Here is a 22,259-nt window from a genome sequence, read left to right on the forward strand (position 1 = left end):
AAAATGTTAATCTAATTAATCGATTCGGGAAAGGACGTATGCGTAAAAATGAATACAACGAATCGTTTAAAGGAACTCTCTTTATTGTACGCGTATTATTAAGTTGTATACAATCATGTTTGTCGAATGAAACACGCGTTTTGTCTAGTAATACTGTACTGGAGGTGTTACAATTCACATAAAAGTTAAAATTAAATATGAATTAAATAGAGCGTTATGTTATATAAATAAATTATAATAATAATAAGTTTGCTTAGAGCCTATGGATCATTTTATATTACGCCGTTACAAAGTAATTTCGCAAATCCTCTCTTAACGTGATTCACATGGATCTCCGTAATATATACGTGATTCGTATCTTTTTGATATGTCCAATCTGTTCGTAGAGAACTGATGAATTGAAGTAAAGTTTCCGTAATGGGCGTTAAATTTACAATTAAGATTTACAATGTACGTAAATAAATTAAGATTTACAATTCAAAGCCTGATTCTCGCGTAGTTTCCTGCTACGCAAAGAAATGTGAAATCTGATATCTTGATGTCAGTTTGGATATCTTTTGATAACATAGAAATTTCCTGTCTTATTTTCACAATGGGTATTAATATAAATCAAATATCGCAGTCACTACGCTGCTTCGTGATGAAAACCGTTTTCAATGACGCGTCGATGAGTAAGAAAATTGAATCGTTATCGCATTCAAAGGCTCTCTCGCCGCCTCTTGTGAAAATCGGATTTAATTTCGACTAACGAAGATTATTACGTTCGTAAAGTACGCTCGTAGAGATTTGAAGCCAGCAGTGAGGAAGAGAGAAAGAGATCCACTCCGTCGTGATCGCAGAGGAGAAATTTGCGCCTCGTAATCCCGATTGCAATAAGAGAACCGTATTTCATTAATCCTATCGACTTACGTCCCTCTCTTAATCGAGCCCCGAATGAACGAACAGCCTCGCCGCGTGCATCTCTGGCGTCGCCCCGGAGCTAATCTCTTCTCTTATCATCCGAACCGCGCGAGATGCCGTCGTCAACCCCTCGAGCTACCACTCGATCGCGGAATGAAAGAGAGAGAGAGAAAAAAAAGGAGAGAAGAGCCCGCACCGGCAGTTCCCAGTCAGTCTTAAACTTCCGTCTTTCTACTTTTCTCCACACCATTTTCCTCTTCCTCCTCGGTTTCGGTTTCACTTGCAAACTGTGATCCACTCCTCCACCGTGCAGTTCTGACATCGCACGAAGCAGCACCAGTGAAACTTGCATCTGCACCGTTCCGTTCGCCGTTGTCGCACCACGTTGTAACCCCTGCCGCAGCACAGACTGCCACATCCGTCACCCCCGGTACTGGTCTTGTTGCACCTGCGACCGGTGGTGCCGGCGATGTCGATCGCAGGATCCCGCTCGCAGAAATTGGGCGATTTCTGATAGTAGAAGAGTTGCTTGGCAAGGTCTCGGGGTTTCTTTCGGCGGCCGGGAACGCCTCCACGGTGTTTCTTCTGCTTCTGCCGATCAAGTCGCTTAGTCCCACGACGACGGAATCCCCGGATCCTGCTTGATGGTGTCACGCTGCCCAGATTGCTCTGCGTCACCAACACGGCACTCCTGAAACGATCCTTCAGCGTCTTGCCGACTATCCGGAAGTCCGGAGCGACCTTCCAGCAGGTCTTCAGCTCGCATGAGCCGGACATGCCGTGACACTTGCAGCGCACCTGCATGTTGCTCGCCACCGCCTGCAATCATATTGCAATGATTTATCTTAACGAGTTATGAAGTCAGGATTAAAGATAAATGTGGGATCGCTCTTGCTGAATAGAATATTTAGCTTTTTAAAATATTGATTAAATATTTTCCTTAGATTTTATGTATTGTAAACTCAAAAGTCCTTCAGTGACTTGGATGCTTTTGCAGGAAAGATAATAAATAATTGGTTATTGCTAGTATAAAATTGATGGCAATATGTTAATGAATAATAAGTTTTGATGTCTTTAAAACAAACTTGTCTACAATTATTAGTCTGCAACTATTAGTATGTTGCTTGTTATTTAGAAATTCGACATTTTCATCGAACAAATCCAAATCAATCATAAACTGATGAAAATCAAGTGAAACAAAAACAATTTGAGACTCGTTTTACATTGACGTTTCTGAATAAGCTAAAGTTGCGCTAAGAAATCGTTTCGACATTAACTTTATATAAAACGGTCCAACATTCATGTCGTGCCTGCCACGGTCAGATCTCTTTTTCATCGAGGTCTGCAGATTGGTGACCGAGAATCGAATCCTTCTTTCGTATTGCGATATCCGCGGTGCTAGCGTTGCGACGTCGCGCTTGAAAAACGGTTCTAACACGCTGTACAAACAGATACGAGTCGCTTGGGTGTGCAGGGTGCGCAGGGTGGTCAAGAGGCCAAGGGAAAGGGAGGAGGGAGAGGGCCCAGTTTCTTTTAAACAAAGAGGTGTCGCGTACAAAACAGTTAATGAGTCTACGGCTGGGTGGTCCAGCCCGGGGCTTCGTCTTAATAACGTCGAGGCGAGAGAGCGAGCGTTGGAGAGGACCACGGAGGAAAGGAGAAGACTCGGCCTCTTTTCTCTTCCTTTCTCCCTTCTCTCTCCCTTTTTCAGTCCGTACCCTCTCGCCCTTTCTCCATTCCTCTTTCTCTCCTCGCGTTTCCTCTTTCTCTCTTTTTTTCCCTTTCTTTCCTCGACGATGACGACGACGAGGGAAGGAAGAAGAGTGCCCAACCGCTAAAAAGTAAAAGCCAGCGGAAAGGCAGAACCATGGTGGACACGAAGGGAAGAACGAGGGAAGGAGAATCGCGCGCGCGGGATAACTCGGAGCTCTCACGGGTCCGCGCACGATGGCGCGCGCGCGCTACATTATTCGCGAGCGAACACGGCGTGCGATTGCGAATTCGCTTCCCCCCGGGATGTCCCGTCGAATAACGGGACGTTTCTTGTGAGCGTCTGTTTTAAAACGATGTCGTTTATCATGGGACACTGTGTAGACGGCGATTGTTAGAAGATCTTTGATAGGCCAATTCAATCATACACACATCTACACGCACACATATATTGGGTCATTAAGTATGAAACTTTACAAATAGAACATAAACTTTTGCATTTTTTGGCACATGGACATGATTTATTTTCAATCGAAGTATGCGCCCATGTTATCTACACACTTCTGCCATTTTAGTGGTAGTTGGTCTATGCCTCTACTATAGAAGCCAGGAGTACGGGAATCGATGAAGTCGCGGAAGGCTGATTCGACTGCCTGTTGAGAATTGAAGAATTTTCCCACCAACAAGTTGTCCAAATTCCGGAAGAAGTGATAGTCGGTAGGTGATAGATCTGGTGAATATGGTGGATGACGAAGAGTTTCCAATTCCAACTCCTGTAGCTTTGTCATGGTCAGTCGTGCAGTGTGCGGTCGAGCATTATCATGCAACAGGATTGGCATTGACCGATTGACCAATTTCGGTTGTTTAATAGCAAGTTGTTGCATCATTTCGTCCAGTTGCTTGCGATATACTTCAGCCGTTATCGATGTACCAGGTTTCATAAAGTTGTAGTAGATAACACCTGACCTGGACCACCAAACAGTCACCATAAGCTTCTTCTGTGTAACGTTGGGTTTCGCGTGATGTCTCGGTGGTTCATCAGCGTTCAACCACTGATGTGAGCGTTTACGATTGTCGTAGAGTATCCACTTTTCATCGCAGGTCACAATTCGATTAAAAAAAGATTCATTTTTGTGACGGGAAAGCAAAGAAAGGGAAGCCTCTAGACGTTGCGCCTGCTGCGCATCGGTTAATTCGTGCGGGACCCATTTGTCCAACTTCTTTATCTTACCAATTGCAGCTAAATGAACAATATGGTGGGTATAGAAACATTGAATATCGATGCCAATTCACGTGTACTTTGAGATGGATCGGACTCTACTACGGCTCTCAAGTGATCATTATCCACCTTCGTCTTTGGTCTTCCACGTGGCTCATTAGCGAGGCTGAAATCTCCATCTCTGAAGTTTTTGAACCAATTGCCCACCGTTGCTTTAGTAGTTGAACCTTCACCAAATACAGCGTTGATATTACGAGCTGTCTCCGACCCTGTGGTTCCACGGCGGAACTCATATTCATAAATCACACGAATTTTGGACTTTTCCATAGTTCTATAAAAAAGAATCCACCAATAAAACTAATGAAGATATTTGAACAAACAAATATGACATTTGAAGAGCGAACATACATCTATCACACTAACCTAACCTGATACTGACGTCTGGCGCCAAATTTGAGATAACAAATGTTAAAGATGGCGCTTTTACATTTGTAAAGTTTCATACTTAATGACCCAATATATATCGTTCCTGAAGTCGAAAAACTTTCGTCTTCGTCACATCTGTTCCTAACAACGCATTTTATGTGTGATGTTGGAATGCGAAATGGAGATCCACGCAGATCGTAGCAGACGCAATGTGGGACATGTGATGTTCCTTTCTCTGTCTGCTCGTTAATGGACGCGCTCGTATCCGGAGTTTAACGATGAGAAACGAGAGAGTGGCGCTTACCAAACGACCGGCTTGATTGTTGTGTAGGTTCACCGTAGACTGTATGTCGCCAGCTTTCTCCCGCGTGTCTAGGAACTGTCTCGAGAACTCCATGCCATAGTCGAGATTGTGCGAGCAGCCACCCCACTTCCATTGGACGCCTCTGGCCTTCGCTGGTGTTTTACCTTTGTAGTTTGAAGGATCGCAACCGCAGGAGAGCAAGCGGCCCATGCTGCAAGAGCGAGCAACGCTGTGGGCCACGCCGGCTGCCGAAATCGCGTATGCAAACGCCGTCTCTCTGTAACCTGGAACATGTAGAGTGATCAGTTCATCAATTGATCAATTGATCTTTCATAGTGTTTTTGTACCAAATAGCAAATTAATGTCTTGTTACATTGATCTATTAAATTAATATCGAATACTATAAAGTTTCTCAGAGTTTTCTCAAGATCTTTCCTATTAGGAGTGTGATTTAGTTTTGAGGGTTTTGCAACAGATGGCTGTAGTGTCAGTTTGTTCCAATAGCTGTTTCCGATAACTGTTGTTTCTTACAGTCTTGACATTATCCATGACATTTAGTAGCATTATAGCAATAGATGCAATAACAGTCGTGTTTATATCATCGTAAAAATGCAACTTCCGAAACAGCATTTTCGACATGCGTTGCTTTTGTTTTTTAATCAAAACAAAACTACGGCTGAGGGTTATAGAATTCTTGTGGAAACTTATGGTGATTCTGCCTCATCAATTAAGACGTGTGAATACTGGTTTAGACGCTTTAAAAGTGGTGATACTGATGTGAAGGACAAAGAACGCTCGGGACAACCAAGAAAGCTTGAAAATGCAGATTTGCAAGCATTATTGGACGAAAATCCAACACGATCCACTTCAGAACTTGCCAGAGCATTAAATGTTGATCGTACAACAGTTACGAAACATTTACATGAAATGGGAAAAATTCAGAAAGAAGGGAAATGGGTTCGACATGAATTATCGGAAAGTGCCATTGCGAACCGGTTGAACATTTGCATTTCGTTGATCGCTAGGCAAAAAAAGAAGAGTCTTTTGTCTCGGATTGTTACTGGGGATGAAAAGTGGATCTATTTTGATAATCCGAAACGCAGAAAATCATGGGTGGATCCAGGCGAACCATCAACATCTACTCCGAGACGCAATATTCACGGTTGAAAAGTAATGCTCTGTATTTGGTGGGATAGTGTACTATGAGCTGTTAAATCCGCATGAGACTGTCACGGCTGATCGTTATCGACACCAATTGTACAAGTTGAAGCAAGCATTGGACCAAAAACGACCACCAATTGCGAGTAAACGACGGAAAGTGATTCTTCTTCGTGACAACGCTCGACCTCACGTTGCGTTATCAGTGAAACAAACACTATTAGAGCTTGAATGGGAAGTCTTACCGCACCCCGCGTATTCTCCATGCGATTATTATTTGTTCCGGTCGATGCAACGCGCTTTAGAGGATACACACTTTCATAATTTCGAAAAAGTGTGAAAATTCGTCGACGAATAGATCAACTCAAAAGAAGAGTCATTTTATCGTGGTGGAATCCATCTCTTGCCAGAAAGATGGGAAAAAGTTATAGAAAACGAAGGAAAATATTTTAATTAAGGTATTCATTCATTATCATATTTAAATACATGCGTTTTTGAGCAAAAAAAACCCTCAAAACTAAATCACACCCCTAATAGATAAAAATACTGGAGTATAGATTTTCGATAAATGACTGCAAATTCTTAGAAATGTTTAGAGAATGAGCTTTACGATCATAAATATATGTACATGATACAAATTTATCCAATATTGCTTATCTTTATATCACATACACGTGTCGATCTTTTGCCAAGTTCGTCAAGATAATACAGGGTGGCCCATTTTAATTTATACAGTCGATTTTTTAAAAAACTAAAAGAAATACGAAAAAATGTTTCAGACAGACATGTCACGATTTCGAGGGGGACATAAGATGATACCATTGGTTTGACCTTGAATAGTCGTTTGAAGGTCACGCGAAGATCACCTTCAATTTCTTAAATTGAAACCCCAACTTTTTATTGCAGATTCTTATTCTTTATCGAAAAGTAAGTAACTTTTGTCTGAAACAGTTTTCCGAAAAATGTCATCTTATGTCCTTAAAATGTCTCAAATATTTTGAGACATTTTAAGGACATAAGATGACATTTTTCGGAAAAATGTTTCAGACAAAAGTTACTTTTCGATGGAGAATAAGAATCTGCAATAAAAAGTTGGGGTTTCAATTTAAGAAATTCAAGATGATCTTCGCGTGACCTTCAAACGACTATTCAAGGTCAAACCAATGGTATCATCTTATGTCCCCCTCGAAATCGTGACATGTCTGTCTGAAACATTTTTTCGTATCTCTTTTAGTTTTTTAAAAAATCGATTGTATAAATTAAAATGGGCCACCCTGTATAACAGAATCAGACCGGCGAAAGCCAGAGATGTCCAATCCTCAAAAGCCAGCAGTCAGGTAGACGTTCGAAGCGCGATGCATTGCGGCATCGGGAAGATGCGCTCGTCTCGTCTCCGTCGAGAGTTAGCAAATTGCCGCTCGTCGTCGGTGACGCCGGGACAGAACGCGGATAATATACGCAAGGCTGCGATATCGCATTCGCTCTCTTCTCTTCTCGCGGTTAAAGGGGGAGATCATGAAACAGCGGGACACCGGAGGAGCCGAGCTTCCGTAGAAGGCACTCCAGTAGCGAGCTCGGGACGGAACAGGACGGCGGGCCGACAGACAGACAAGCCATCAGGCGCAGTTCAGAGGTAGATTATTCAGCCGTCCGTCAAAACAAAGCGCGGCCATCAGCAGCGGCGGCCGGTGGGCATCCAACGTCCGCATGTATAAACGATCTCGCGACGGGGTGCCCGAAGCGACGCGATGCCGAACTCTGTCTCCCCGCGAACAGGTCTGCGGACAAATCGCAATTTCTCGCCCGATACCACGCGGGAATCGCGAACGTCGCGACACTCGCGACCTGTGTCTTAACTCCAGCAGTGGCAGGTGAAAAGGTGGGTTTTCAGTCTTCGATGGTCTTCAATAAAATTTTCCTTCTTTTGATGACGTGATCCACGTTATCCTCCGCATCGAAAGATAGAGGTCGATCAGTATTCATCTCGACCATGTGATGAAAATTATGAAAAATATGAAATTCAGAAAGCAAGAAATTAAAGAGATAAATGTCGAGAAATTGGAGAGAGATCTGAGAGAGATCTGAGTAACAGTTTGTTGATGCAAGCTTCTACAATTGAAGTACAAGCAAATACAATGTATTGCAAGAGAGAAAAAGAAGCTACACGATGTCGCTTTTGAACGTCTGAAGAATCTTATCACAATAGATGTCAACTCGGAGAGCAGTAATCAATATTTGCAGTCGCAACCTTCTTTATTGCTCGATACAATGAACGAGGCGCAGCTCGGTGGGCGACGGACATCGACAACGAGAGATCTTTTCGGGCTGTTGTCAGCTTCGTTGCTAGATTACCCGACAGAATGGATCTGTTCGCTCGTCGTTCCACGCAGGAGGCAGTCGGACAGCTGGCAGCTGATTACGTCGCTCTTCGTCGGCCGCACGAAACTCAACGACGTTAAAGAGGCTCCTCCGTGAGTCGTCTGGGGGTCGTCCCCGAACACCGACCGGAGCGTTTCTTTGGAGATCTTCCAGACCGATAGGACGACATCGGAGACGAGGATCCACTGGTGGACCACTAGTTTTCGGCGCGTATCATCGAACTCGGTATCGCAACCTAACACTGAGGACACTAGCCCCGAAGAGCGCGCATCGTTCAGTGGAATAAGAAGGGCGATCGGGAGGAGCCCTTTATGCGGTCTCACGGCGGGAGGGGTCGTCCAGAGCCTTCTCGCTATATACGGCTATTGGCAGCAACTGTTTTATAATGCAGACAGCTACCGTGCCGCGAGACCGTCGCTGTTCGCCGACAGTGAGAGGGATGGAGGGAGTGCGTAATAAATCCTCCGCGGGCAGTTGTACGTCTCTTCTCTCGGGGACAGTGGAGAACACGAAGTGGAAGGCAGAGAAGAACCCTGAGGAACGTGCGCTGCTCCGATCTCCGCTCCTTTACTGCAGCCTCGACGCAGTGACGGATGGTAACAGCGCTCCGCGCTGCTCCTCGTGTGTGTGTCAGGCCCGAATCGCTATTTAGATAACTCAATAGATAGCACTGGGGAGGTCCTCGCAAGGACACGCGCGTCCCTCAGGAGTGCGGGTTGGAGACACAAATCAAACGGGTGCAACGAGTTCGTTCAATTAACAATGTATTCTTTACTGTTCTCCGCTTATCGCCAGGCTATTTTTTAAGTACTTATGCAGATTGAGATATCCTGAAGGAGATACACTTCGAGGCTTTTGAAAATGATATTGGTCCGAATCGCTAGTTAGCTGATTCGATAAATAGTGCGTCGTTACACGTTCAACTCGTGTAAGAATGGTAGTGTTTCTCATAGTTCCGGCGCATATATGAATCAAATTGGTACAAGTCTGCTCGGCTGATGAGGTCATCTTTGTCAATTTAATGAAAAATGCTTATAATTACGTGAGCACGCGGATGTTAATCAATGCGAGCATTTCATGAATGACTCTCAATTCTTTCAATTCAGGCTGGATCTTCATTCCTTTCAACAGTGAGACTTATAGAGATCTTCATCTGTCACGTTTACACTGATTTTTGTGGAATTCTTCAACGTCATTATTCCATGGAGATTTCGAAGAGCACTGCTCAAAGAGGGATCCATGTTAGCGGCTTAAAGAAGGAATAAAGGACTTTCATTTTGACTTTAGGGGGTTTCCATATTTATGGCTATAAATCCTGTCACCACGGTGCGTCGTTGGCATCGATGGCGATCCAGCAATGCGATGGTGGGTCCGGCATCTTCTTGTGTGGGCCTTGTGCCCCGCTTGGAGAGAACCGAAGATCGGTTCCGTGTACTTTTCATAATACATTAAGTCGTTTTGCCGAAGCCCGACGAAACTCGTGACGATAGGTGAGAGAAGCTGGGACCGGGTGAGGGAGGAACGGGGGTCGCGGCAAGAGCAACGAGAGAGCAAGAGAGAACCGTATCCGAGTGACTTAGCTACGAAAAGGCTCTTCTCGAGATGCCGGGCTCGAGGTTCGCATTTGACACGGTGGATTTCTTGAACGGTCTGTTCCTCCACCTGGCCACCGGTGTCTCAGAAAAAAAGGGAAGCTTGTGCTGGCTCGGTTGATGGATACGCGTTTCTCAGAAGCTGCTGCCCTCTGACTCTAAGGTGCAACGTCTAATAACGCGCAACTGGTTGTTGCTGATGTCACGGCTGATCGGTAAATCGACTCCTCCTCGCGCGCCTGGATCCTACACTAGAACTAGAACACAGGGGGTTTTTGTTGCAAACATCGTTGCGTGCGGGCGTTGCGATAATTTACGGTTTCTCTGCGGTGTGCCACTCGCCAAATGCATTAGACCCGAGAGAAAGGCAAACAATGTGTCTTCTAAAACCAATGCATCTTCCACAAGGAGCCTTCGTACGGTTACTTAACGGTCAAAACAAAACGTGCGAACGGAAGCAAACTGAAAACAAGACTGATGCATGGTAACGGGAGCGATTCGCAGGGATTTCGTGAAACAGTGAAAAAGAGGACGTCACATTCACTGGAATAAGCTCCCGAAAGTCTCGTTAGGATTCCACGATCGGTCAGACCGGGTCGCTTTACATAACTCTTGAAAAAAGTCGTGGAATCGACACCTCCTCCTGTCTCGCGGGCAAGAAAAGGCGTGCCGATCTACGGAGGCAGATAACGAGGAGCCGGACGGGAAGCGGCCTCTGGAGCTGTGGCAGAGCTTAAGTTTTCAGGTCAGGTGCGCCCGATGTCGCGCTCTCGCGCATTCGTCCGACGCGATATATGTTTCCTCTTGCGGCGCACGTACGCGCCACGACGAATTTATATGTCACACCGGAATAGGCCGGCCACGGGGGCAGGATCTTCTTATGGAATTGGGACAGGTTTTCGGGGGACCTGCCGCGGGTAGGGTACGCCGCGCGCTTTGATTTAAGGAAACGCGTTGTCTCGCCTCGCCTGCACCGTCCCGCGCACGATGTCGTAAAAGATCCCGCTTTGTACCCTGCGAGGAGCTCGTACCCAGCGATTACACACGACGACGTGTCATCCAGAACTTTCATCTGCGGATGCGAAATTCCAGCGAGAGAAGGTTTTCTTCCAGACTCGGTTGTGTGCTTATAATATTGCGCGATTCGCGTACTGGCGTATCTTGATTAAATGTCTAGACATAAACACTTTTAATATAATTTTTGATATGATTACTATATTCCATGCGCGTGATTCTAATTAATAATTATATTTATATTTAATATTTAGTCGCTTTTAATAATGAAAATCAGATGTAACATGATGTATATTATAACGTACGTCTAATCGGGCTTGTAGCAGTGTTCATTATTCTACTGATTGGTCTCATTGTTTTCTTCGTTTATGATCTTCGTACAAATCTGATCTGATACTGGATGATTTATAGCAATTTTTTAATTTCTACTTTCTTTTCTCTACTTACTCCGAAAATTATCTTTTTCCCGGCAGATTTCTCTCCGAGACCATATTGTTTGGAGGGAGCTACGTTGCACTATATAAAAACATTCGTCTGTGATGTTTTCACATGGTCTTATTAGTCATTTTAGTTCCTTAATGAAGTCTTGCGTTACTTTCGTTCGTATTTACAGCACGAACCGTAACGAATTTAATGATCCAGGAAACATTAATTCGCCATTAGCGCAACCGATTATTACTCACGGGTCTTCAGATCGGACACTTTTGCTCGTTGAGTGTTACATATTCCTAGTACCTCGTTGGAGAAGAACGCTGCTCTGAGTTCTGTCTTGAGTTCTGCTGCTGGGCGTGAGGGACGAACAGTTCCATCTGTTCCACATGAATTGATATTGGCACTCGGATATGGCCATTCGCAGACCCTTGATCGCGGCCACGGTGACATCGGGATTTCTGTGGCACAGCTCGCGTTGCTCCTTCGTCAATCCCGGAATGCCGTTGCAGACAACGGCGCTGCCACTCACCCAATCGTCCACGGAATTGCTCATTAGAGAGGTTGCGCTGAAAAAGGTAGCAAAATGATAATTGACGCCAATTTCTTCGATCGCCATAAGCGGTTACTATTAAGATACCGCTCCATGTAATGACTAAATACGTAAGAGAAGACAAGGTACTTGTCCGCGTTGAGATTAAACGAGCTGGAAAATGTATGGCGATGTACGATTTCTGGTCTTACTTCTATACGTGATACAGAAATCTCGCATAAAGTGAGAGTCCGAACAATATGCTTATCTGCAATGATGACAGGATCAAAATGTTACACAATTCGGTATAAAATTATTTATATCGAATTATATGTAAACATATATAATGCGGTTATATTTTTTGTTTATTGCTCCAGATTAGCTTGACGCTCTACGTCACGCTTTGAAGTCTTCTGGCTTATTCGATAGCTAGCTCGATCGAAAAATTACCTTCGAATTGCAATCACGAACGCGAAAACGTACAACGAATAACGGGAGCGCTCCAAAGAGTATCCGAGATTTCATTTGAGATTTTAAACGAATCTGTTACGGGCGATAGGATTACGTTCTCACTGGATACGCGTAATTAATTCCGTCAGTTCAATTTAAATCGCAAGTTCGCAGCAGATGATTTTCCCACGCGAGCGGTCGTGTTCGATCAGTTTGAATGATTTTGACTCCGGGGATTCCAGCTGAAGGCATTCCTCGTGTTCACGGTACAACGTGATCTCCATTTTAGTTCCTTCCAGTTTGCTTCCTTGATGCTCTTGCCTGCTAAGGGAGAGCTCTTCCCAGTTATCAAATTCCTGATCGTAAGCGTGAACCGTTTGGATCGCGTGAATCAGTCGCTGATTAAGACTATGCCATCTTTTTTCTCTCCGGCCTTTACAACTTCGTTGCTCTTTCGGTTTATAAGGCATGAACATGAGTATTAAATGCGATTAACTTTTTCTATGTCTGCCTTTGTTCTATATCTGTAGAGTATTTGGTAGGAAAACTCGCTTTGCAATGTTACAAATCATTTATCGGCAAATTAGAACTCATCGTAGCTTCTTCATCGTCATTATTTCCCTTCTCAGTTGCGAACGTACATATTAGTTTAGCGTATGTCGAGTGTAATTAGTGACGGTGTGCGGAAGGGCGGAAGCAACCGGTCGTGCTCGCCACCTGGTCGCGAAACTGATTATCGTCGAGTTCTTCGCAAGTAATAGTGCGCAGGCAATTGCACTACGCTCGCTATTGAAATATTAAAAAGAAGTATTTGATTAATTCGGATAATTAATAACAGAGAGTATGATATAACAGAGAGAGAGAGAGAGAGACAAACAAATAGTTTTGAAATTCGTTATATACCTCTTTCCTGATATGTGTTTCTATTAACGAGCCGTCAATCCTAGCGCCGATTGCAGTCGGCTCTCGATACTTTTACATAATCGCAACAATCATTCGAATACTGTTTTTTAGTGTTACGCATTGCACCACGCAGTGTCACGGACTCCCGTTCAGCGGCGAGTTCCGCCGGAGCGAGAGGGTTAATCCCACTTATTATTTTCAACAATGAATTCTGGCGATACCACTTGATCGATGCTGGAGCATCGGCATTTCTTCTAACTAGTGATTTTTAAATTTCATTAGGAGCGTTAATGGAATGTTCCTGCGGAAGTATCGGGAACTGGGGGCTCCTGCATCCTTCGAATCTGTACGATGCAGCGCTAATCGCGACACGGTCTGGAGCACGGTTTTACGGCCGCTTTCGCGCACGCGTGCATCGCGCGCGAGCATCCGCTTTCCTTCGGTTTTACGAGGCCGAGGTCAAAAGGTGCGAACGCTTTCAAAGAGCCGATAAAACCGCTTCTATCCCGCCGTCTGTTTCTGCCATCGCGTTGCTTGCACGGAGGGATGAAGGGCGAACGGGAGGGCCCGCTGTCGAGCCCCCCGTTTCACTCTTCGCGTGTCCCTGCCCTCACCTCGTGCTCGGTCGCGATAACGGCATCCATCTCCTGGAAGAAGAGCTCTTAAAGCGTTATCTTAAGCGATGGCTGCTGCCTAATGGCCGCGTATTACGACGTACCGGGTGTTAATTAATTTCGAGGTGGAAAAAACGAAAGGGAGAAGTGAGCGTGCATGTTTTACTAGGGTGTGTATCGCGTGCATTCGAGAGCGAGAGAGAAGAGTTGCTTCGTTCGTGGCTGCGACGCTCTGGTGGTGAAGCCGTTCGTTTCCTTGTACACTACCGAAAAGGCGAGCCTGCACCGTTAGACATTTTTATGGTCTATTTATTACGCCTGCCCCCCGTGTTTTCAGTTTACTGTTAATAATTGGTAGACCGTGAACTAGACTTCGCTTCATCGGGTTCCGTTGAGTTAACTCTCTGTATCCTCCAGTGCGGTTCCCTTTACATCTGATCTGTCTGTAACCCTTAGAAATGGAATGTTTACGACACATTACTGATTGCGCGAGATCCAACTTTCGTGGTCGGATTCCGGCACGGACCGCCGGTTCCGTTCGGAAGAGAACGTGCGACGTGAAAAGTGACCGCTCGGTGACCACGGCAAGGACTGGGGCGTGTGACAGGAGTTCACTAATTCCGCGGAATGTTCGTTTAACAAGTTTATTGTAACACAGTCAAAAAATGAACAAAAAGTCAGTCACGGATTGTCTCGAGAGAACGCGAATCCGCGTGCATGTATCGTCCGTCGAAGATATCGAGCGTAGATCGGGAACGCGCGTATCTGCTACAGTGGAACACGCAACGTTGTTCCACGGATGCACTCCGAACTCGATCTCGAGAAATTCGAACGATTTAAGGGGGGAGCCTGCTTTAGAACGCTGAAAATAAGGTATATTTTACGAATTGTTTTTGGAGAAACTATACAGCGGATCATTATAAAACTTTGATGCATTTATTAGTACATGTTTAAAGATAAAAAAAATTATTTTTTGATTTGAATATATCGCTTGTAGAGGTCGTCCTGGAGAAATCTTAGTGCAGCCGCGTCGCCGGCATTGCAAATTGGTGAGCATTCTCCTGCCTCCAAATTTCGTCTAAACTGAAAAATTTAAATATGTTCTCGTTATTTATGAGTTCCCATCGTCGATGAACCAAAGAGAGAAGAAAAAAGTTGAAAAGTGCCAAAATGGTGGAGCTTAGAACACAAAAGTACGATTTTTAGGCAAAGGTTTTGAACTTTTTCATGCAAAAATAATTGTTTAACTTAATGTTTTTATGAATATTAAAGGTTCATCGACGATGGGAATTCATAAATAACAAGAAAATATTTCAATTTTTCAGTTTGGATGAAATTTGGAGGCAGGAGAATGCTCACCAATTTACAATGCCAGCTGCACTAAGATGCCTCCAGGACGACCTCTACAGGCGATATATTCAAATAAAAAAATAATTTTTTTTATCTTTAAACGTGTACTAATAAATGCATCAAAGTTTTATAATGATCCGCTGTATAGTTTCTCCAAAAAAAATTCGTAAAATTATACCTTATTTTCAACGTTCTAAAGCAGGCTCCCCCCTTAACGTGCGGCCGAACTTGGGCGAAATAGATGAGTACCGTCTGCGACAACGATTCGTTAGCGAACGAGGCTGAATCTTCTCTGGCTTTGTTCTCGATGAGCGATCGACAGCGACGTCTCTTGTTTGTCGCCTTCGGTGGAGAAAAATAGGCATACGCGACCAAACAAGCGATCTCTTTCGTCTCTGTCCATCGCACGTGATGATTTAAGCCGTGCGAGCGAGATCGTCGGGGTTCGCGCCCGTACGAGGTCAATTTTCGATCGCGAACGACGCAAATATTGTTAGATCCGGATAGCGCGCGACAAACATCTGGTGCTCGATTTGCCACGCAAGACTCGACGAAATTTTAATCGAAGTCTAATTACAAAAATGGTTTGACCGTGGTCCGGATCCCGAACACTGATACAACGCGATGTTCTGAAAATATTAATATATTTCGGAGTCCTTAAAATGGATTGTACTTTTTTTACGAAAATTATTGCAACAAGCGTGTTGAGCCATTTTTATAAGTGATGCAGTTAAAAATCATTACTTCTAGAAGTCCAAGGATTGCCATCTTTTCTTTGCGTGGTAATTTATTAAGATTGAGAGGGTTAAGTGCAGCGAGAGTTAAAACTTTCCGTGATCTATGCGAGCAAAAGACGCGGCAGGGTAATTTCGTGAAAATTAACGTAATTTAAAAACTGACGTTAACACTCGTGAACATATGGTTACACGGAGAACGAAAGGATCAGGGCTTCCTATCGGCGATCGTGGAACTCGCAAGATTGGCCGACAGCGCGAGAAGATCGCCGTGGCATTCTTCACGATCATTAATCTGCTCGCAGCGCCTTGAAGCGGTTTATTTTTTCTTGCTACCAAGAGAGAAAGAGAGAGAGAGACAGAGTTGGAGGGTCCTGGAGGATGTCACGGGCGGGTGCAAGGCTCTTCGTGGGTCGTCCGGTTATCTGCGGGTACAAATTAGCGGACGAGCTTCTTCTAAAGTAAAAGCTGTGTATAGCACCCGCGTGAACGAAGAAAGAGGAGCGAGACGAGGAAAGAAGTCGGCGACAGCGAAAGGGGAGGATAAAGGAGAAGCAGGAAGGAGATAACAAGAAGAAAAGGGAGGCAGGTCCCGGCGATACTACGCAGTGTGTGGGAAAGGACGACGGGGGAGAGGAGGTGGAGGGCCGCGGGGTTTTAGGGTCGCGGAGGTTATTGAGAGCTCCCATTACCGGTACACCGTTGCACCGCTGCTATCTTTCGCGCTATTGATGATCTACCGAAAGCAGATTAATGATCTTAACTCCCCCAACAAATTACGGAAGACACCGCGTACCTGCGGAGGAAGTCGGATTGTATTGAGAGATTCCTTTCGGTACCTCCCTTCGTCGCCCTCCCCCCCCCCCCCTCCCTCGCCCGTTTCACTCCGCGAATAAGAAACGAACCGGTACGCGAGGCAATTATTCCACCGAATCGACCTTATAACCGGCCGTTCCATTGAAATGCGCAAAACTTTGTTTGTCATTCGGTTGCGCTTGACCGTTTTCTATCTTTCGTTGTAATTATCACGAATCCGTGCTTAATGTATCACCTGAATAATTTTGATAGTATCTTGATTGTCATTCACGTATCAAACGTCTTCTAAAATGCATGTGTAAAATTATAAAAATGAGCGATGATTAGTGACGTCGCCTTCGTGGGTTTTTATAATAAAATGTTTTCCTCGCCATTTCGGATTTGTTTGTAGGTAAAGTAGGGAATTTCTTATATCTTTCAAATCTCTTTTGAAGAAAGATCAATTGTAATAATTATTTTACGAGAACAGACCACTATCACAAAGAAATATAATTAATCGTTTTTCAAGTTGTTAATCCTGGGCATCAATAATAGATCAAGCATGTGAGATTTGTTCCACAGCATCTGTTGAGAATTTAGTATCTAGCTAATTAAAGCTCGTTTATATTTTACGTGCAGAGACCGATTAAGAATCACATGCATCCAACGGTGCATCGGAAAGTAATAATAGCGATTTATCGCGCGGACGAATTGCTTTTATCAGCGGGCGTTATGGTTTCGTTTCGCTTGGTGCGCGCAGTCTCATGGGAACCCGTTCGGCAAATCGGAGACGAGATACGCGAGCGCGTGTCCCGCATTTTTGCAATAATCCAAGGGGTCGCAGAAGAATCCAAGATGGCGACGACGCGCGGATGTGCACGTGTTTTATTTAATCCTCCTCCTCCCCGTCTCCTGCCTGCGGAGATGAGAGAGGAACACGGCGCGGAATTTCGCGTCTAATGGGATATACCGGTGGAAAGAGAGAACTCTTTCCACTCTTTTTCCTTTTTTCTTTTTTTCCACGATCCGACTCGCGAGAATACCTGACGGTAGATATCGAGCCTCGTTCTTCTACCGATCTTACGGGAGTAAATCGATTTCGCGGCGAGTACATTGTGGGGAATGCGATAGGCCGCGAATTACGTTCTGCAGATGGTATCTAGCGCGTAAGTTATGGCGACTTCTATAATTCTGCGATAAAACTGGACTCTCCTCGTCTTATTCGTCAGGTTCGAGCGATTTCGCGGGGCAAAGTCTTTCTCGTCGTTAATAAATCCTTGGGATTCTCTTATCTTTCCTGCCCGATAACGCAAATTCCTTGAATATGATATCCGTCGAGACTGCGAATGGCATAATTACGTATTATCATTCACTCGTTGAGCTGTAACGCTTCTCAGTTTTCTTGCAGTAGCCTTTTTTTGATTTCGATCATACATATCATGTTATCTGGAGCCGACGTCTGGTAATTCGCAGTTGCCAAATCATTTATACTTAACGTGATATCTAAATCAACGTAAGATAAAGTTTCCATCTCGCAGATTTGATCAATAACACGTTTACAGATATTGCTCCATGCTGATTGTTCAATTATCCTAACATAAATTGCCTGTCGACAGGAATTTTGCTTGCTCAGTCCAAGTAATTGAAAAGTCCGATAACGAAGTAGATCGCCGTTCTCATACGTTCTCACTTAAATACAAGAAAAATTCCGAATACATTAGTATCAATCTGCTTACTTACGATACACGCAGCGCATATTTTCACGATTTATTCATGACGCGCAAATCTGCATCATGCGTAAAATGCAAAATACGTCATCATCCACAATGTATATCAGAAAAAGTCTTGCACGTGTATCAAAATGTTAAAGGGGTGCGCGCGAACCAGTTTATTGACTATTATATCACCGCAGCCGTAATTCAACAGCGGACCAAGTTGGACGCGTACACGTACATACGTGGACGTGCACGAATCTGCTCACGCGCACGATCGCAGGTACTCTTCCCGGATGCGTTCGCCGTAATTATTTACAAGGAGCCAGCACGCAGGTCTCAGAAGAGAGTCTGTTGAAGCCGTCTTGAAGTCGGTGACGAAGAATCATTCTCGTGTATATATTTCGAGAACTCGCCGCGGGTCATGATTGGCGATGAGCGGGTGCGATACTTTGCTGGACGACGACAAACAGAGGTGTACTATCACGAAATGCCACGATTACAAAATTTATTGCCTGACACTTTTACGCGCGGCGCCGGATTTTACGAGCGTGTCGGCTGATTGAAATTTCTATGCCTTTCGGCAATGTAGCGATCTTTGTTCGTCGATGTAATAGCTTAATGACGAGAAAAAGCTGTTTGATGCAAGAGGATATTATTCTGTTCACATGTATCGAACGCGCTTGCTGTTGAAATATTATCATTTGTCAAGTTCCTTTCGAAAGAAGTGACGTCTTTTACGATTCCGTTATTTCCGGATTTCCGAGTGAGCTCGTACACGTTCGTCTTCCTCAGCTGCGACGTTTTTTATGATGCATTGTTTGAAAATGGTTGTGGCTTCGCCGATGCGGTTGACGCGTCTATTCGGCATGATTTCGGCGCAAAAGACGCGATTAGTATTACGATCGAGGAGCTATAATAAAGATCGCAGCGGGATTCATTGTTCGCGACGCGGAGCTCGGTTGGAACGGGCTATTTGCACTTCGTCATTGTAGACCTCGGGTTCGTCGATACGACCGCCGGGTCGAAGAAGCGCTCCATTGACAGATTCTTTCCGCAGAGGGAGTCGTGAAAGTAGATGCGCGTCAGGAAGGCAGAAGATGCAGAAGGCAGAAGAAGGAAAAAGGACGTGGAAGAAATCAGCTGTGCTACCGCGCTCGTAAATTTTTCTTAACGGGATTAGACACGGGTAACCGTGCTCGTCGCAGCTTCCTTTTGCTCGTCCCGCGACATTGTCGCGTACCTCGTGTACTCTCCATCGCGTCTCGTGAGCGACCTCGCGATTTGAAGCGCTTCGCCGCAGCGGACAGACAATGCGGGCGAGAGTGACGTTTTGACGTCTGCATTATGGTGAACATCGTGTGGATCGGAATAGAGAGTGGATCGATGCGAAACGGGTTCTCTTGAAGAATATCCACGATGAAGTATCGTCGCCAGAGGAAGGAGAAGATTTGTGAGAGAAGAATGCAGTCAGAAAGATCTGTATACTGTTAGTGAATCACGAAGAGTAAACAGAATAGGTTGAGCTAGAACAAATTAACGACATGTGATAGCGGGCAACGGACGCATAATAAACGCGTACAATTTAATTTAAGTCCTAACTAGTAATTTTGTAGTAATTTTTTACTAATGAGTAAATGTGTGAGTTCCTAAAAACAAGCACGATAAGATCAGAAAACGTTTAGATGTGCTAAAATTTCAGTTGCAACCCTACGAATCGTATTCTAAGGACATCAGGGTAGTCAAGAAAGCGCAATCCTCGATCGCTAGGTTACGGAAGCACTCACCGACGATGCTCGAAGAGGATCAGCAGCAGGACGATGGTCGGGCCGATTCTGATGGTGGTCCTGGACGGCGGTCCTTCGTATGCACGTCCTGCACAAAACGAAGGCATCCTGTCATCGCCCCGGGGACGTCTCTACTTCTTTGCGCGGTTTGCCCACTTTAAAAGAGTTGAGCGCGACCCTTCGTCCAGGGTTGCGCACCCCTAGCACCCGAACGGAAGGACCCCTCGTACGAGACGGTGCTGAAGCTGCTCCCGTTCTTTATCTCCGTCCTTCTTCCGCGTTCTCGCTCTTTCTCGCTCTTGCTCTTAGTGTTCGTCTTTCTCCTTCTTTCCCCGTATTCTCCACAGCCTCTCTCCTGCTCTTCTCGCGCCGCGGCGCCTGTGATCAGCGGCCTGGCACGCGTCGAGGACTCCACCTCGCCCCGGGCACCGGCGCTTCTCCTTTGACGATTCGTACGATTCGAGAGCTCCCAGTTTCACTGCTTCGAGGGGTCGTTCCGAAAACTACCCCGGGACAATAATATTCCACGGCTATCGGACGATTCATCGAGTGCGTACGCGGCGTCTCTCGATCTCCCGGCTCTCGCAGCAGCTTATTGCGCTGGCTCGTCCGCTCGATGACGAGGTACGTTCTCGACGTGTAATCACCTTCCTTCTCTCGTGACTCGTTTGTCTGGTAATGATGCTCCACTATCCTTTGACGAACCACTTACGCGTGCGTTCCCATTAGCGGCCTCCGCGTCGCGTTTATCGGGAGGAACTGCCGAGATGGGAGAAGAACGACGTTCGATATAGAATCTTCGCGGCAGCTTCGCTGGATCTCGTTAGTGAGAAATTACACTTATCTTTGGGAGAAAGAATACTGTCAGGGTTCTGGACGAAGGAGACGTCGAGTGAGCTCTAGTGTTCTCCAAATTTCGTCGAGGTATACAGCGAGATCACTATCACTATAGTCTTCGTCGCACCAGCTCTATTCCCGTCTTTGGTATTCTCTTCGGCGCTGGTACTTCAGCATAGTTCGTCCTTGAGACGATCTTCGACGCAACCGATCCTTTTATCCGATTTGCACCGTGCCGAGGTCAACGATTGCGACACTCTTCTCAGCAAAATGGGTCCAAAGATCATCCTGTGACATCCTGTGCTTATTTCACCCTTCGCACTCACGTTCTTCCTCTTCTTCTTCTTCCGCTTCTTTCCGTCGATAGCGGGATTCAGATGGATTAACCAATCTTTCGGACACGTCGGACGGAAGGAGAGAGGAGGGTTTGATGTCTCACTCGACGCTTCCGGTGTGTGTGCGCTCACGGCGAAGTGTCAAGCTCAAATAAAAGAAAAGTCGCCCTCCGGATCCTCCTACTCCTCCTACACACGGACGATCACCGCCTTCCCCCTTCCCCGCTTCTCGGTTACAGGTCCTCTTCCTCTTTCTCCTCGACCACCGCTTCTTCCTCTTCTACCGCAGCTTCCTCTACCTCTTTTCCTCGCAACTGCGCCTATCTCTTGCTCGGCTCGTGCAAACAGTCGGATAGCAAACTTCCCGCGATCGTCACGCACAGTGCGACGATGACGACAGAGCCAGGCGAGGCTTTAAACACCGCGGAAGAGGAAGACGTGGAGGGTCGGCTGTCAGGAGAGGAGGTAGAGTCTGTCTGATCCGCTTCGAGGGAGTCTGGGAGTGGAGGTGTCAATGTGTTTGATCGAATCGCGGGGTGAAAAGATTCCGCTGGGATGGGTACGATGAAAGGTGAGCCGGTTCGGTGCTCGTCGAGAAGCTACAGACGGGATAGAGGAAACGGAATAAGAAGTTTGGCGTTGGTCGGGCACATCGATCGGGATCAGTCAGAGAACAGGAAAACAGAAAGAGAAAGAGAGAGAGAGCCCGATGATCGAGATAGCCTTGCGAGAAACGCAAGAAGAAGGTCACGCACTTTCGTTATCCCCGTGCTCTCCTCTCCTCCGATCGGTGATGCTGACACTATGCTACCGTAGAGCTGGAGAGATGGACAGAATCTGGAATGATTCCGCCTCCGTTTAAGACCGACGAGGAGCTGTCAGGGAGATCGCTCTGTCTATGATGAACTCGGTGCGCAGTGCGCGGCTACGGGGGCCCTCCTCGCCCTCCCATAGGGAGAGAAAGGAGAGATAGGGAGCAGTATAGGCACGAAGGAACCAACTACCCCCCCCACCATATAGCCACCACCATCCGGACGCGACCACCACCACTGCCACTACCACCAGCATCATCGGTCACC

General features: G+C 45.7%; 1 protein-coding gene across 1 annotated transcript; it reads right to left on the reverse strand.

Annotated features, from left to right (window-relative positions):
* Nucleotides 1-63: 63 nt before the first annotated feature.
* On the reverse strand, nucleotides 64-22,079 carry LOC105285350 (protein Wnt-10a). The gene is made up of 4 exons (XM_026975545.1): nucleotides 20,009-22,079; nucleotides 11,438-11,700; nucleotides 4,560-4,843; nucleotides 64-1,719 (listed from the first exon to the last, which is right to left on the reverse strand). The coding sequence occupies exons 1-4, from the start codon at nucleotides 20,113-20,115 to the stop codon at nucleotides 1,177-1,179; spliced, it is 1,197 nt and encodes a 398-aa protein (XP_026831346.1). The 5' UTR covers nucleotides 20,116-22,079; the 3' UTR covers nucleotides 64-1,176.
* Nucleotides 22,080-22,259: the final 180 nt, after the last annotated feature.

Source organism: Ooceraea biroi, chromosome 2 (genome assembly GCF_003672135.1).
Source record: "Ooceraea biroi isolate clonal line C1 chromosome 2, Obir_v5.4, whole genome shotgun sequence".
Lineage (NCBI taxonomy): Eukaryota > Metazoa > Arthropoda > Insecta > Hymenoptera > Formicidae > Ooceraea > Ooceraea biroi.